This window comes from Drosophila persimilis, unplaced genomic scaffold (genome assembly GCF_003286085.1).
Source record: "Drosophila persimilis strain 14011-0111.01,24,50 unplaced genomic scaffold, DperRS2 tig00000191-arrow-pilon, whole genome shotgun sequence".
Lineage (NCBI taxonomy): Eukaryota > Metazoa > Arthropoda > Insecta > Diptera > Drosophilidae > Drosophila > Drosophila persimilis.
In genome coordinates, this window is record NW_020825298.1 from 8,332,363 (window position 1) to 8,347,251 (window position 14,889).

The 14,889-nt window shown below is 46.8% G+C and overlaps 3 protein-coding genes across 3 annotated transcripts in view; 2 read left to right on the top strand and 1 right to left on the bottom strand.

The window, feature by feature from the left end:
• The window catches only part of LOC6589476 (protein naked cuticle), a 131,952-nt gene that overhangs the window by 76,130 nt on the left and 40,933 nt on the right, over positions 1 to 14,889 (bottom strand). The window lies entirely within an intron of this gene.
• LOC6589471 lies at positions 11,730 to 12,328 on the top strand. Its single transcript, XM_026988270.1, has 2 exons — positions 11,730 to 11,982; positions 12,039 to 12,328. The coding sequence occupies exons 1-2, from the start codon at positions 11,730 to 11,732 to the stop codon at positions 12,254 to 12,256; spliced, it is 471 nt and encodes a 156-aa protein (XP_026844071.1). The 3' UTR covers positions 12,257 to 12,328.
• Positions 12,333 to 12,977, top strand: LOC113565679. The gene is made up of 2 exons (XM_026988433.1): positions 12,333 to 12,571; positions 12,627 to 12,977. The coding sequence occupies exons 1-2, from the start codon at positions 12,337 to 12,339 to the stop codon at positions 12,845 to 12,847; spliced, it is 456 nt and encodes a 151-aa protein (XP_026844234.1). The 5' UTR covers positions 12,333 to 12,336; the 3' UTR covers positions 12,848 to 12,977.

Here is a 14,889-nt window from a genome sequence, read left to right on the forward strand (position 1 = left end):
GTGCTGTGTTGTGACCACCATCCGATTGTCACACACTCCAGCCCCAGCTCCTGCCCCAGCTCCGGCTCTCGACTCGATTCAGACTTTCCAACTTTTGTTTTCGATTTCAACGTGCCAGCCCAGCGCCACGCCCACTCTACGCCTAGCTTTTCCCCTTATTTTGCATAAATTGTTAGATGTCGTCGTCGTCGTCCTTGGCAGCCAGGAATCAAAAAATGAAACAAAAGATGTCGGCCTGACGGGGGAAGGAGGAAGGAAAACCACGTCTCTGTTATTGCTGGAAAAATTTTTATTTATCTTATAATTATGTAAATGAGTGTGGCAGAAAGAGGGACAGAGAGAGAGCAATGTGTGTGTGTGTGTTGACAAGCAAAAGTTCTGCTTTCCCACAAAATGTTGTTTTGCATATTTTCACGATGGCTCTCGGGCTTGTGTCAAAAGGGGCGTACACCGGGACACGCCCAGTCTCTGAGTTTGAGGAAATTTTTTTGCTTATGTTTTCGGGAATTTTTCTTCGAACAAAGAGTCAAAGATCGCCGAAGAATCTACAAATCAATCAGGGGAGGACTTTGCCTCTTTTCCAAGAAAACCGAAGAAAAGGCAAAAAGAACAGAGTCCGTGATTCAATCAGGGATGGCCCCCCAAAGCCCTCCCCCCTCTCAGCTACGCCTCTGCTATACGTTTGGGGCTTCTGTTTGGTTGACCCCAAAAGAGAAAAAAAAACAGAATTCTTTCTGGCTTTTCCGTTGATTTCCTTCAATTAACCGAATTTCAATTACTCCGCCAACAATCCGGAATTGTGGCTCGGTCTCATGCATATGCATTAGCAGATTAATTAGGACGGAAAAAGATGCCTGCTTCCGTCGAATCTGATTAGCCGGCAGGCCGGTCAAGGCTTTTGTCATTCCTCTCTCATTAACGACGAGTCGAGGGCCAGGAGGAAAGTCATTCAAATGGAATTTCAAATGCAAATGCGACAACAACAACAAACAAGAGGCAAAAACCAAAGAAAAACCTATCGAGAAAACAGATGCACAGATACAGAGATACGAAAAATGACAAAGTCATTGGGGAAATCCAGTGGCACTCCCACTTCCAGGATATTTGTTCAATATGTGCAAAATGTTTGAAATCTCTGTCCTCCGTCCTCTGTTTCTCTGTTTCCCTGTCTAATATTTTGTGAGGTTGAGCTTCCTATTTGCTTGCAATTTTCCTTTTCTTCCACCGATTTTCCCCACTACTAAAGCTCCTTTTCTGCCTCCGCATTTTCTCGGTTTGATTTTTCTTTAAATTAGGAGCCAACTCAATCCCCCTCCCCCTCCTGCACACACACACAAAAACTTGTGACATGTCGTGTTTATGGGATTTTGTTACTTTTTTTTTTTGCTTTCTCGGTCCAGTTTCCAGGTTCTTACTCTTTTGGGTCCTCCCCTGCTCGGCTTTCAATTTATTTTGTATTTCCTTGTGAAATAAGATATTTATTTGCTGCTTAGTTTCCTTTCGGGCTTCCTGGCTTTCAGCCTTTCGGTTCGGTTCTCTTTTCTGCATTAAAGTCAATTGTTGGTCCGTTGGAGAGCTTAGGCCTAGGCTTCCATTTTTTTCTTGCGAGGGTACTTCCAATGAGGCAGAGAAGCCCAAGAGGGAAATGCTACTTTTTGGGAATTAAAAGTGAAAAAGTGACATGATAAGAGCCCTGCCCATGGCTTTTGTTATCAGCAAAAGAAGACTCACAAAAGTGGGTAGATCTTTGGAATATTATAGGGCTTAAGGGCCTGCAGAAAGTAGGTTCTTAAGCCGACTATTCCTTGTAGAACTGCTTATTATTCTCTAAGAAATTAATTTAAGATATAATCATTTAATTTTGAGTCTTGTAGCGACCTGCAGGCCCCTGTCCATCCATTGGCAACCATCCCGCCAAGGCCTTACTTTAAAATTCCCTTTTTTTCGAAGCACAAAAATTGTAAATTAAATCCAAATTTTATTCCAGCCAAAAAAGTGCCCCCCCTCTCCATATTTCTTTCATATTTCAGTTGCAGTTTCATTGCTTTTTCATTCAGCGCCAGGCCCTGGCAGGACTCTTGTTACAAATGCAATAATTTCTCGGCTACAATCCGCGTGGCTCCAAATAATTATCGCTTAATGATGTGAAATGGCAATACAGCGACGAGGACTCTGCATAAATTGTGATGCATTTTTTTTTGGCACTGCCACTGGCACTGGCACTGGTTTGGCACTGACTCGTCTGAAATCTCAGTTCAACGAACCCCCCCCCTCCAGAAACCGAGACCGAAACCGAATTGCATATGGCAATGTTTTAATGTACACATACTTGTATTTATGGCACAGCCTCTGGCCAAAATGGAATCAAATTGAAATGGTTTTGCACATAAATTAAATTGCTCAAGTCGGGGGAAAGATGATTCCATCAGAGGGGGGGGACCAGAGCAGAGCAGAGCAGAGCAGACAATTGTTTGGCTATAATTGAAATGTGATTTATATGGCATTTATTTAAAGTGCAGTGGACAGTGGGCAGTGGGCGTGGCCGTGGGGCAGTGCGGTTGCAAGAAAAAACCCAATTAGAGCCCTAATTAATTTATTTGCCCAACAAGCCATGTTTGCCCGCAAACTCATTAACTTGTCACATGTAATCAGTGCCGTCCAGTGGCTGCTGCAGTCGCATTCCCCCCCCAAAAAAAACGGAAGGGAGGGGGGGAGCTAGGAGTCCTAAAAACTGCAAAAACTGAAAAACTAAAATTGAAACTAACTGACCAGCAATGCAGCCAGTCGGGAGTGTCGCAGGACATGGAGGGAGCTGGCAGTCGCAGGACAGAGGCCACGGAGGACATGGAACATCGACATGGACATGGACATGGGGACCCTGAGCAAACTTTGCAACGTTGCTGGCGCTCTCAACTTTTAAGTGAGTGACTTATTTTTTGTGCTCCCCTCTGCCCGGCACGCAGTGGGTGACGATGAGTGGGCGGCGGCAGGGAGGGGAGTCCTTAGAGATGCGAAACTTTTAAATCGATGCTCGGGCAAAGTGGCTTCGTCATCGACAACACAAACACCAGGCCTCAAACTCGATTGAGGCCCCCCCATCTCCCACTTTTGAGCAGAAAATTCGAGCAAATTCCTCTTCATTTGGCATTATAATTAAAAATCTGCAAGTTTTCAGTGACGTCGCATAAGTAGTGCCACTGTTAGTGGCAGTGGCACTGCCTGTGGCCCTAATGCCTCTCTGATGGCAACTGACACGTGTAAGCGGTGGTTCAGAGGCGCAGAGAAGCTCACAGAGAAAAGATTGCCCTGTCATCGACATCGAGAGTTCATCATCATCAGCATCAGGCGCTGCAGCAGGTGGGCAGGTGGCATGGGGCAGGTGGCACGGGGCAGGTGGGAGTAGCCGCATCATCGGTGCCCAGCGTCGTATGACCACAAAATTTAACCCCGTCCATGGATAATTTTGTCAAAATGCAACGATTCGATATTGAAAGCGTGCCCGTAGAGGGGGGGGCGGGGGGCACAGTCGTGTGGCAAGTGCCTGTCTGCCTCTGCCTCTGTCTCTGTCTCTGTGTGCGTTCGTTTGTTTGTGTGCGCTGCATATTGATGGCGTGATTTGCATTTGAATATGCGGCCAGCATGGCGTCGTCCTGTCCTGCATCCTCTCTTTGGTGTCCTCCCTCCTCCTGTCCGTGCCACTGGAGGCATGTCCGTGGTGGTAGTCTTCTTCTGCTTATTGTTCTTGTTGTTGTGGCTGTTGTGCATATTGCGCTTCGCAATTTTCACACGTTGATAAACTTGTTTCAATGCTGAACAGTCCCACCCGCCCACGCCCGCTACACCAAAAGAAAACCCACAAAAATCCACGAGGATTGTGCGATGGCTCCTGGAAATTCCCCCCGAAAATTGCCCATTTTCTTGGAGTGTAACACAAGCAGCAACAAATGTGGCAGCCGCTGTTGTTGTTGCACATGCTTGCCTCGCTTATTGCTGTCTGTCCGCCACATCATCATTGGCATACTGCATCCAGCCTCGTCCTTTCGTTGCACGAAATTTGTTTTTTAAGCAAATGCGTTTAATTGCCAGAGAAAAAGTCCTGGCTGGTCGACAGGTAAGTCCTTTGTTGTTCCCATCGAAGTATTGTTGCATAATTTTGGTCCCTTGCTCGTTGGCACCGTGGCAGCTCTGGTTCCGTGTCCGACATCCTGGCTATGGAGCCTCGTCCTGGTCCTGCTTCTGGTCCTGTTTCTGCTGCGCCTAATTGCATTGCTTTGTTGTTGTTTCTGTGCATTATTGGCGCCGCATGCTTATTGCCTTTCCTCTCTCCCCCTCTCCTTCTGTGATGGCGAATTTTTCCATTGGTGGCAAGCGCGGAAGTTGCAGCATTGATTGGAAATTGCCAAAATTGGAAAACGCCGATCGAAACAGCGCGATTATTGCACAAACATCGTTAATGCGTCTAATTGTTGATATTGGAGGCCAAGAGAACGGCAAATACGAGTCCGTTTGTGTCAGCGCTGTTGGTTTTTGGCTCATTATTCAGAACGACAAAATGGGTGGCATTGGGGGAAACTGCAGGGGACTTAAACAACATTTTCGTATGTTAGAGGTTATTGTTTTTGCCACCAAAAGGCCGCACGAAATACTCTTAATAATGGTAGTCTTTGCAGGTGTGCTTTGAGTCCAGTGTGCCTCTTGGAAAACCATCATCTCGATCACTATAGTGGTGGCACTTACTCCCAAGAGGGAGGCGGCGATGAGCCCCTTCTAATGGCACCTACGGCCTGCATACCCCATGTGTTAATAGATAGATCTATGTATAGGATTCTAAAGGTCAAACCGCTCATAGCTCTAGGTGTCCTTTCTCTCTAGTGGCCTCCTTCGAGGCCATGGGGTGACCTGTGGCTGTTTCTTTACTGCGGGTTTGTTGTCCTCCTTCAAGAGGACTCTATTTTGTTTGTTTGAACCACCGACAAAGCTTCCTTCTTCATTGAAAATATTCTTTCCTCCACAACAATTTCTGCAAAACAAACCGAAGGAGCTCCCTCCCCACCCAATTAAGCTGGCAAATCCCCTTACTCTTTCCATCGATTGAAAATTTCCTGCCGCTTGGATGTCTTTATTTTTGAGCTAAAGTTTTCCTTTCATTTCACCTAACGACTTGGCCATTAAGTCATTACGATTCATCAGCTCCCAATCAGAGTTCACAAAAGACTAGCGTACCCGTGCCCAAGCCCACTGCAGGGCAGGAGGACCCCTGCTGAGTGCACCATTGTCTGATGGGGACAATTCATCAGGTCGTTTTGGGCCATTTCGGGGTAGCCACCCCGCCGTGCCTTTCTGCGCGGGCCCGCAGGTGTGGTGCTCAATAAACAGCATAATGGCTATCGGTGACCGCAGGGTACGTGGCGCTGGCGGTGGCGGTGGCGAGGGTCAAAGGTCGCCAGGGCGGCCAGCTGGGTGCCATAACTCATGACTCAAGAAATTACGCAGCCGAGGCAATAAAAAAAGTTTGCTTTTTCGACTGGGCAAAAGATGGGCCAAGAACCTCCATTATCATTGGGCATATTAAAACTTTTGATGTTGCTCAAATTATTTCTGGAAATTGATGCCCAAGGATTAACTTTACCCAGAGACACGCCACGACAGGGCACGACAGGACAGGACAGGACAGCGTACAGAAAAAGTTAAAGAAATATATAATAAAGGACATATCCATCCCCGATCCGGGCCCCAGCCCCAGCCCGAGGAGCGGCCACATCAAACAACTGTGGAGCACACCGCTGGGACCAGCAGTCCTGGTGGGAGTCCTCCTCCGCAACACCTCTACGACTACGTGCGGCTTCTGCTGCGGCTGATGATGATGATGATGAGCGATGATGATGAATTCCTTTGCCTTCCCGCCACCCGCCACTCGCTTCTCTGCGGTTTGTGTGGTTTTCGGCGATAAATTTACTGCCCAGGAAAACGCTTTTTGCGTTCACTTTCATGTTACCATTTTACGTACTCGCATAGTTCCCGAGTCCCCAGACTACGGCCCGACTGGGGGGCGGGGGGAGACACGCCACTACTCATCAGCTCCAAGCAATTCGCGTAACTTTTTCCCCCGAAAGAAAAGCAAGAGAAAAAAAAGGCAACAGAAACGAGAAACGAGAAAGCTGTAAAGAGAAGTTGCCCGGCAAAGGCAAAGGCAGAGCCAAAGGCCGAGAGTCATTCACATTACAAAGAAGTTTTCATTTCCCAACGCCGCCGCAGGACATTATTTCTTCGACGTGCCACACCCCCCTGGATACCCAGCCCTCCTCACGCGTCCTCCTTCCCTATTTAGGAGAACTCATGGCCTGTCAGGCCTTTGCCATGAATATGTCTCCATCTTTGCTCTGCGTTTTTTTATGCTCCTTTTTTCGCTTTGTGTGGACTTTTCTTTTGCTCGTTTTGTTGCCGTTTCTGTTCCCTTTTAAATGCTTTTTGTTGCAGTTGTCACAAAACTTTGCGATAAACTTGTGATAAAACTTATGACAGGTGTCTGTAGTATCTCTCTGCGGACCCCTGCCATCGCTTTTCTGGAAGCTCTCTTTCTGGAATATGCAATTATTCATTTCAGAGCAACTAATGATGCAATTAGATGGGGGCCAAAGCAGGGGGTGGGGTGGGGGGAGGAAGTGCTGCCAACTTCTGATCTACCAAGAAGGAATGCCCAGATAATAGAGCTCATTTGGCTGTCCAGCAAAGGTGCAAATTAAAAGGGTGTCAGAGATGAAGTTGGTCTGAATAATTTAATCTATGGAATCCCCACACCTCTCTCCCTTCTGCCGCCTTTCCTCATGCCAAATGGCTCTTTCTTTTACGATTATCCCACGACAATTATCAAATCCCTTTGATATCCCTTCGCATATGTTTTCGCATTCGCCTTTTATGGCATTGCTCGGCTCTTAATCTTCTTGCCAGGGCTATCATACTCGTATTCATTCATTTATTCCTTTGTTCATTCGTTCTGGCCGCTTGGCTGCTGGGGCCATTTTTTTATTGCACTTTTTCCTCTCTTATGGCTGCGATTCTTCTTTTGGCTTGTGTGTTCCCTTCCGATCTGTTTTTATGGCGCCCTGCCACGCCCCGCACTTGAGTTGGGGCCCCCGCCCAGGAGTCGGCTCCCTTCGTTACGAGGTGCTAAATCAAGTTAACGTTTAAGTGGCCGTTTAGTGCCTATGCCGGGCTCTCCACTCCACCATTATCAGTGCCTGTATCTGTATCTGTATCTGTATCTGTATCTGTAGCCTTGTTTGATCCTCCGCCTGTTCTCCGCTGCATCCCCCCATCCTTCAGTCCCGTCCCCTCGTCCCTTTATTATTATTTCTGCCTTTTGTCATAAAGAGTTTTTCTTTTAGCGTTTCGCCTTTCGGTGCTTTTTATTGACTGTAAAGTTTATATTTTATTTATTTTATTTTTTTAATATTTTCTTTATGCCCCTCCCCCCCATCCACCCATCCATCCTTTGGCGTTCTATTACCACCCACTGCTTGTAATTGTTTTTTAAACAAAGTTTATAACTTTTTTCTCTTTCTTTCAGCCTCGTCATCATCATTGTTGTTGTTGTTGTTGTTGTTGTTGCTGTTTTCTTTTCTTTTTGAGCTTTTCCTTGGTTTGTTTTTCCGTTTTGTGTGCATTTTAATTTGCTTGTCTGCCTTTTAATGGCAGTTGTTATGCAATTTTTGCCGCTAGAACAGACTCCAAAAGGCAAAAGTGCAATTCCTTTTCCCTCCTTTGCCACCCCTTTTCCACCCCCTCTACCCGTTTTGTAATATTTCTTGCTACTTTTATTGCGAGCAAAATGGCAAATAACTAATTAAAAATATGTTTCTTGCATGAATGATGGGGATGGGGGCTGCTACTGTCATTAAAGTTCGACCGTACAAAAGGAGGAGGCAGGAATCCTTATAAAGAATATTCCACTAGGCCTAAAGATTCGTGCCTCCCACTAGCTACGTCCGATCCTTATAAACAATACTCCACTAGGCCTCTTTTTCCAGGTCTTTTCCTCATCCCAAATTGGCATCAATTCCTTCCCGATTCCCGCACTTCCTGCAGACTTCCATTGTATTATTTCCCCCTCACACATTCGATGGTTTCCGCCCCTCTCAAGGTCATCTTTTTGGGGACTTTTACAGCTGAAAATCAGGGCAAGTAGATGCCGCAACGGCCACGTCCTTCAGGCTTCAGGCCGTCAGGCCTTCAGCCATTTGTAATTTTCAATTTCAATTCCAGTGCCTCTCTCGCGTACTTGTATGTACATTTCAATTGCATTTACGTAATCAACGAACACGCACCCCATCTGTGCCGGGGCAGGGGGGAAGTCCCGCTTTTCCAGGCATTCCATTATTGATGCTCTGCCTCGCTCCACGCCCCTCGCTCCCTCGCTCCCTCGCCCCCTCGCTCCTTGTCGTCGTCGTCGTTGCTGTGCCACTTGCTTGGGCTTGTGGCTGTTGCTACTGTGTGTGTGTGTGTGTTTTTTTTTTGTTTGTTTGCCGAGTTGAATGAACATATTTCGCCTTGACATACATTGCATTGTTAGCAAACAAGAGTGTCAGAACAGATGGGGGCCATGCCCAACCCAGGCCCCGCCCACTTGAATGTGCAGCCACAGAGATTCCGCCTGCTTCTTCGGCGGGCTTCAGGGGCTCGACATGTGCCCCATGTGGATGTCCATGGGTGTGCGCGCCTAGTTTTTGTTCAAACAACACGAAGCTTGTACAAGAAAACCAACAGCGGCTACATCACCAGCAACGACAGCAACAATAATGACATTCTGACTGACTGACAGACAGACAAGAGTAACAAGAACACAAGCCCATAAGACAGTTGGACAGAAGCTGTAAGAGATAGAGGGGGGGGGGGCTTGAGGAGAAACTTTATTGCCAACAATAGCAACATCAAACAGCAGGAGAAAACGCGGCCATCTGCCCATGATCGAAGCAGTGGATACTCTAGAAGATCAATCGCAGATGTGGAGATGGTTCATGAGAGAGAGGGAAGCCATTCTGTACTAAATAGAAGAGAATTGTAGCTTATAATGACTTGAATGTGCTGCAGTCTCTGCCTGTAGCCTGCCTGGAGATACCCCTTTTATGAGGGCATTGGAACTTCGATTTGAACATCTAGAACAAGGTCTACTCGTACCAAGCCTTGTTCGCCAACTTTCTGCATTGCTTGTTTGCTTAGGCTTCTGTTCCTTCTGCTCCTTGTGGTCCTTCTGGTCCTTCTGCTGCTCTTGCTGCAGTTGCACCGACAACAGACAGCCGACACTGAAGTCTGGTCAACAAATACTTAACATTACAATCCTCAGTATTTACTCGAACTTGTTGCAATTTGTTGTTACTGCAATTAAGATGCCAGGCGAAAATAGTGGAACAAGACAGACAGCCACAGTGATTGTGTGAATCAAGTGGATTGGGGGCCTTGGATTGTAATATATTAATCTAAGGATTTCTCCTATCGGAAAGGGAGAGAGTAGCGATTCCTAGGGCTCAACATTGTGGAGCAAAATGCAGAATCTCGCGGTCTATATGACCATGTCGATGGAAGAAACGCTCGGAAGAGCTATATATATAGACTCAGCAGGGTCTAGTGCTTTGCAGATGATAGAGGCATCACGGGACACGCCTCTAGACTGTCAATCCCGATAATTACTTCTGGAGAAGTTGCCGGGACTTCCCCACTTCTTCTGCCAATGTCCAGCCCAGACTTCGGCCCCTTTCCTCAGGGACATTTCAGACCCTTCCATAATCAAGCCAGGGACTGCCCTTAAACTGCAATAAGTTCCACACCAGGGCTTAGGCAATGAAGTCCAGGAAGCTGTGGGAAGGATCGTTCCTCTGCCCAATCTATTAATCGACTTCAAAGACGTTTCCACTGGTAGTGGAATCCAAATCAAAATTGAAATTCTTGAGTTGATTTCCCCTTCAATCTACTCGTATTTACACACACAGCCAATGGATCATTAACTGCTTGCAAATTGGCTAGAAATAAAATCTCAAATAAATTTGTAAAGTCTCCCAAAGCAGCCATGGACTGGGGAATAAATTTGCTGCCTGAAAAACACACACACACACATCGTATTCGTATTCGTAGGATATATAAAGGATATTGGTGTTACGGTCAATTGCAGAAACCAATCAACTTTGAAGGTTCTTTATGGGCAAAGGGCTTATGCCTGAATGGAGATGCAGTCCACACACACAGAGAGAGAGAGAGAGGGAGAGAGAGAGTCTATGTGGTGCCACAGAGAAAGAGAGAGAGGGAGAAAGAGCTTGACTGACAGCTGCACTCATTGAGGCAATTTGCTTAAGTTACAAATTGAAATATTTGCATTTTATCTTAGAAATGCAAATTCCCCCGCACCCCGCACCCTACACCGCCCCCACGTACGGGCTGTACGGGTATCTGTGCAAACAATGCCAAACAAATTGGCTATTCAAATCCGCAGACGCCGCACCGAGTCTCCACACGAGTTGGAGGCTCTCTAAGATGTGCCCCGACAGGAGGCACAAGGCGGCAGGGGGCGGGTGGCGGTTGGGCGATGCACAGCGGCTGGTTGGGGTTACAATTTATGCGTTTGGCCCCCGGGAACGTTGAATGCAGTTTGCAATTTTCATGGCCTGCCTCCTTTTTTCTCCTCTTTTTCTCTTTGAGTGGGGTATTCTTCCTTTGATCAGAAGTTGGCGATGCACAAAGGGGACGAAATTTAGATCGTCAGAGCAGTATAATCGTGTTAGGAATCCAGTATATGTTGGGATCCACAGAAAGTTTCCCAAAGGACGAGCCTTTTCTTGGTGCCATAGAGTATTCCCTGGTTCGTTCTCAGTTTTTGCTGTGGGTTTTTTGCTGTCTCGGCTGCAACTCACTTGGCAGGTCCTTCTGCAAGTTCCTCCTGCCGCTGCTGCAACAAAAAAGCCATTAAGATTACTTTCTACGGCCAGATTTGGGGGTGGCGACGAGCCCGACGAGCCTCATGCAAACGACAGACGGAAGAGCAGCGTCAGAGGCGGGTCCGAAGCCCTGCTGATGAGATTTTGCCACCCCCCCACCTACGCACTCGTGCACTCCTAGGAGCCGTGGCAGGATGATGCGGCAAGGATGATAGTGGCAGGGTGGTGGGGTGGTGGGATATGGGATATACAAAAGGCTTGGGGAAAGCCCAGGCTCCAATAAATGCCAAGCGTTCGCCCATAAAGTAAACGATTGATGAGGTTAGGAATCTGAACAGCACTTCAACACAATGCCACGCCCACTCTACGCCACACCACACACTGGCTTGGAGCACACTTTGTTGCTTCATTTAACTGCAATCGTTGCAAATTTTTTACCAGCAAATTGTTCTTACGAGCCAACTGCACGGAAGGAAGGGATACAGCCTCCCAGGAGGCTGTGGAGGAGCACAGCTTAGGGGAATGCATAGCTGATGTAATTAGGTCGGGTTTTAGGATCGTATCTAATGGATTGCTGGAACATATTACAGTCGGATCAGTCGGTATAGCTGGAATGAATGGTCGATTGGCGCTTTGAACAGCTGGCTTTCGATCAGTCTTAAAGGATGCATACTTTCGTGTTTGCTGGTCGCCTTTCCACTGGTTTATCCACTGGCTTTAAGCAAAACTTAGGGCAATACAGCCCTGAAATTTCCGTCCACCTTAAAACCAAAAAATGTCAACATAATTCAAGCCAAAAATTCAAAGATGTCTTCACTTATTTTCGTCTATTTGGCCATTTCGCTGGGTTCGGCGTTGGCAGCCGATTTCAATCCGTTTCTCGATCTGGAATGTGTGGATTGCAAGGAGGACTGTGGTGTACGATCGACCGGAAGCAGCTGCCTCTCCCTTGATCGCCAAAGAGCCCTCAGGACTTTTACTCCGGCAAACGTGACGCGCATGACCTTGGACCATTATCATCATCTGCAAAAGTGCATACCCAAGGACGAGGTCATAAGAGGTGCTATGTCGGGGAGGCTGATTGTTGGGCTAGCTAAGTAATCTTTCGCTTTTCAGAGGAGAAGCCCGATTTCTGCTGTGCCTGGTCGCCGCAGCTGGGCTGCCAATTGATCAAGCGGATCAGTGGCACCCAGAGAACCTGTGATTCCTGCAAGGCCCTGACCCAGGACTCGCCCGAGATCGAGCTTTGCCCCTGCAAGGCAGCCCATGTAAAGCTGTGCAGTGCTCTCCTCCTCCCCATCCTCATGATGGGTATTATCTACCCCTACATTTAGGCATCCACACCTGATTGTTCAACAAAGCAGTCCACACACATTTCTCGCTCGAATTGGTGTCAATAAATCTGTCAAAAGTCATGGAGATTTCCTTTATTTTCATCGTATCTGCTTTACTGATGGGCACATCGGCCTACAATCCGTACGATAATATGATATGTCTGGACTGCGGGGACCTGTGTCCGGTTCGCAGACGGGGAACCAGTTGCCGCACGGCTCCGAAAAACATTGCCGCATGGAAAAGCAGGGAAAGAGGTCTAGCACGGATAAATACCACGCATCTGGTGTGCGTGCCAGACGATCTCAGGCTCGTGGGTAAGTCAGGGCAGTCCACACATTGATCCTCATTGATCTTCCCCTCGAACGGCAGAAGTGGATCCCGCCTTCTGTTGCATTTGGGCCCCGGAATTCGGCTGCCGTCTGGTGCGATCCATCTTGGACGATCACATCCAGTGTAGAAGGTGCTACAATCCGAAAAGGAAACGACGGGGATATACCCTATGCCCCTGTAAAGGATATCAGGGAAAGGCCTGCAATGGACTATTGGCTTTTGTCATTATCATTCCACAGATGGCGCGACTTTTAAGCTGAATAAAAGGGAAAGAGTGCCCCTGCCTTTGCCCTTTTGTGGGTCTCATTTCCATCAAAATAAGGATACAGATTGAGGGAGGTTTTTGTAAACCACAATGTAGGGTTTCTCTAATGTCTCCTTGCCGATTGATTCCCGGGAAAATAAATTTCCATATCTGAAATTGTCACTTTTGCCTTTCGGTGTTTTCTGGTAATTTCCACAAAATTTCCTTTAATGGCTTTCGTTTTTTTTTTGCAATGGCAAGGCAAGGCATTTTCAATTCAAAAGCAAATTGTCTTTTATTTCAAGCTCATTAGCTTTTAATGCAATTTTATGCGGCCCAATGCCTCTGAATTTCGTCGCCACGTGCCACACACAATGGCTAGAAAGGGAATCGCTGGCTCTCTGTGGAGCAGGGCAGGGCAGGTGGAGCGACAGAGAGAGAGACATCCGCACATCGTTTGCATTACATTTATATCATTTCATATATGGAGATTCCGAGAAACAGAATGTGTGTCTCTGTGTCTCTGTCTCTGTCTCTCTGTCTCTGTCACCATATGTTTTGTGGATTTACAAAATTGACTTTTGTCGTCATGAATTAATTTTTCTTCTGTGTGTGTGCGTGTGTGTTGCTGTGGCAGACTCCACTCCTCCCACAAACTGTTTCTGTATCTGTATCTTGTGGCAATGTTCTTTTTGGCATTTCTGCGCCTTGGCCTGGAAGAAGCTTTAACATTTTATGTAAATTTTGTAAAATATTTATGGAAATGTAGCAGATTGTGACTGGCGAGGCGACTGCGTCAAAATGGCAGACAAGTAAATACATTTACATAAGCACACACTCACATGAGAGCTGCTGTTGCTCTCTCTCTCTAAATTTCTCTGGATGCGTGTCTCTCTCTCTCTCTGATATCAGGAGAGGAGACCAGAAGACATCAGCATAAATTTTAAATAACTGCTACACCGAAAAGGGAATATTAAATGTTGTTTTGGGTGATAGACAGCCAGTCCGTGTACTAAATGCCTTGCTTTGCCCAAATATATTTTATTCCAACAAAATCTTTGGGCTCTGCCTCAGCTCCGGTCTCTACCTTTTGGCTCCTTCCGTGAACATGCGACAGTTGAAAGGTTAAACCAATTTAAGCATCAGGAGAGAGCCTGGACCTGGCAACAAGAGTTCACTTCACTTGGGCGACCCCACCGACCGACCCACCGACCCTCCGACCGACCCACCGACCCACCGACCTTTTGTTGCTGTCGATGACGTTTGCATTTTCCTTTCAAGAGCTTGCCACGTTGGTTTTTCTCGGCGCTTTTCCAGGTCTAGTCCCGGGCTAGAGCTCAAGTATATATAAATGAATATTTTGCACATTTGAATATAGAGAAGCAAGGACTCGGAGTCCGTAGTCGGAGTCCGTAGTCCGGAGTCTGGCTATCATTTCATTTTACGCTGATGTTGCACTTTTCCTTTTGTGTCCCACAGGGGCAGGGGAGAAACATGTGGCAATATGTAAATGTATTTGCCAAGTGGCAAGGCGACATTTTTATTGAGCTTATCTTGGCTTTCACATTGTCGAAGAAAAGCATTTCCTCACAAAAAGAGATCGTAAGACAAAGCAGAGATCTCATCGGAAAGTAGTGACACCATTCATGGTTTATTTTTCAAGATTTAAAGGAAAGTTCAAAGGTCTCCCAGAAGGGCATCGAGTGCTTCCACCTTTTGTAAGATTTTTCCCACTTTGTTTTTTGTTTTCAGTGCATTTTGAAGCCCGCTGTAGCAGTCGCTCTCCTTTTGCATTGTCCTCCATTATTCTCCGCTTAATTCTATGTATTATTCCGACTGTCTTTCCCTCTCTCTGTCGCGCTGCCGAGTGCTGCCGGACTTCGGGACAACTTCCATTGTCGTGGCTGCATTTAGAATGCATTTTAATTTAGCATCAAACAACTTTGCCATTTCACTGCCTTTCAGAGCATCATGTCGATTTGCATAGTTGTATTCCTCGTGAACTCCCAAGAGAGCACACACACACACACACACACAGACACAGAGCATTCGCATAGA

Excerpts from the sequence above, each read along its gene's own strand:
- LOC6589471 (XM_026988270.1), top strand. The coding sequence starts at position 11,730 with ATGTCTTCACTTATTTTCGTCTATTTGGCCATTTCGCTGGGTTCGGCG. Across the intron at positions 11,983-12,038 it reads CAAGGACGAGGTCATAAGAG|AGGAGAAGCCCGATTTCTGC; the intron begins GTGCTATGTCGG and ends TTCGCTTTTCAG.
- LOC113565679 (XM_026988433.1), top strand. The coding sequence starts at position 12,337 with ATGGAGATTTCCTTTATTTTCATCGTATCTGCTTTACTGATGGGCACA. Across the intron at positions 12,572-12,626 it reads AGACGATCTCAGGCTCGTGG|AAGTGGATCCCGCCTTCTGT; the intron begins GTAAGTCAGGGC and ends CTCGAACGGCAG.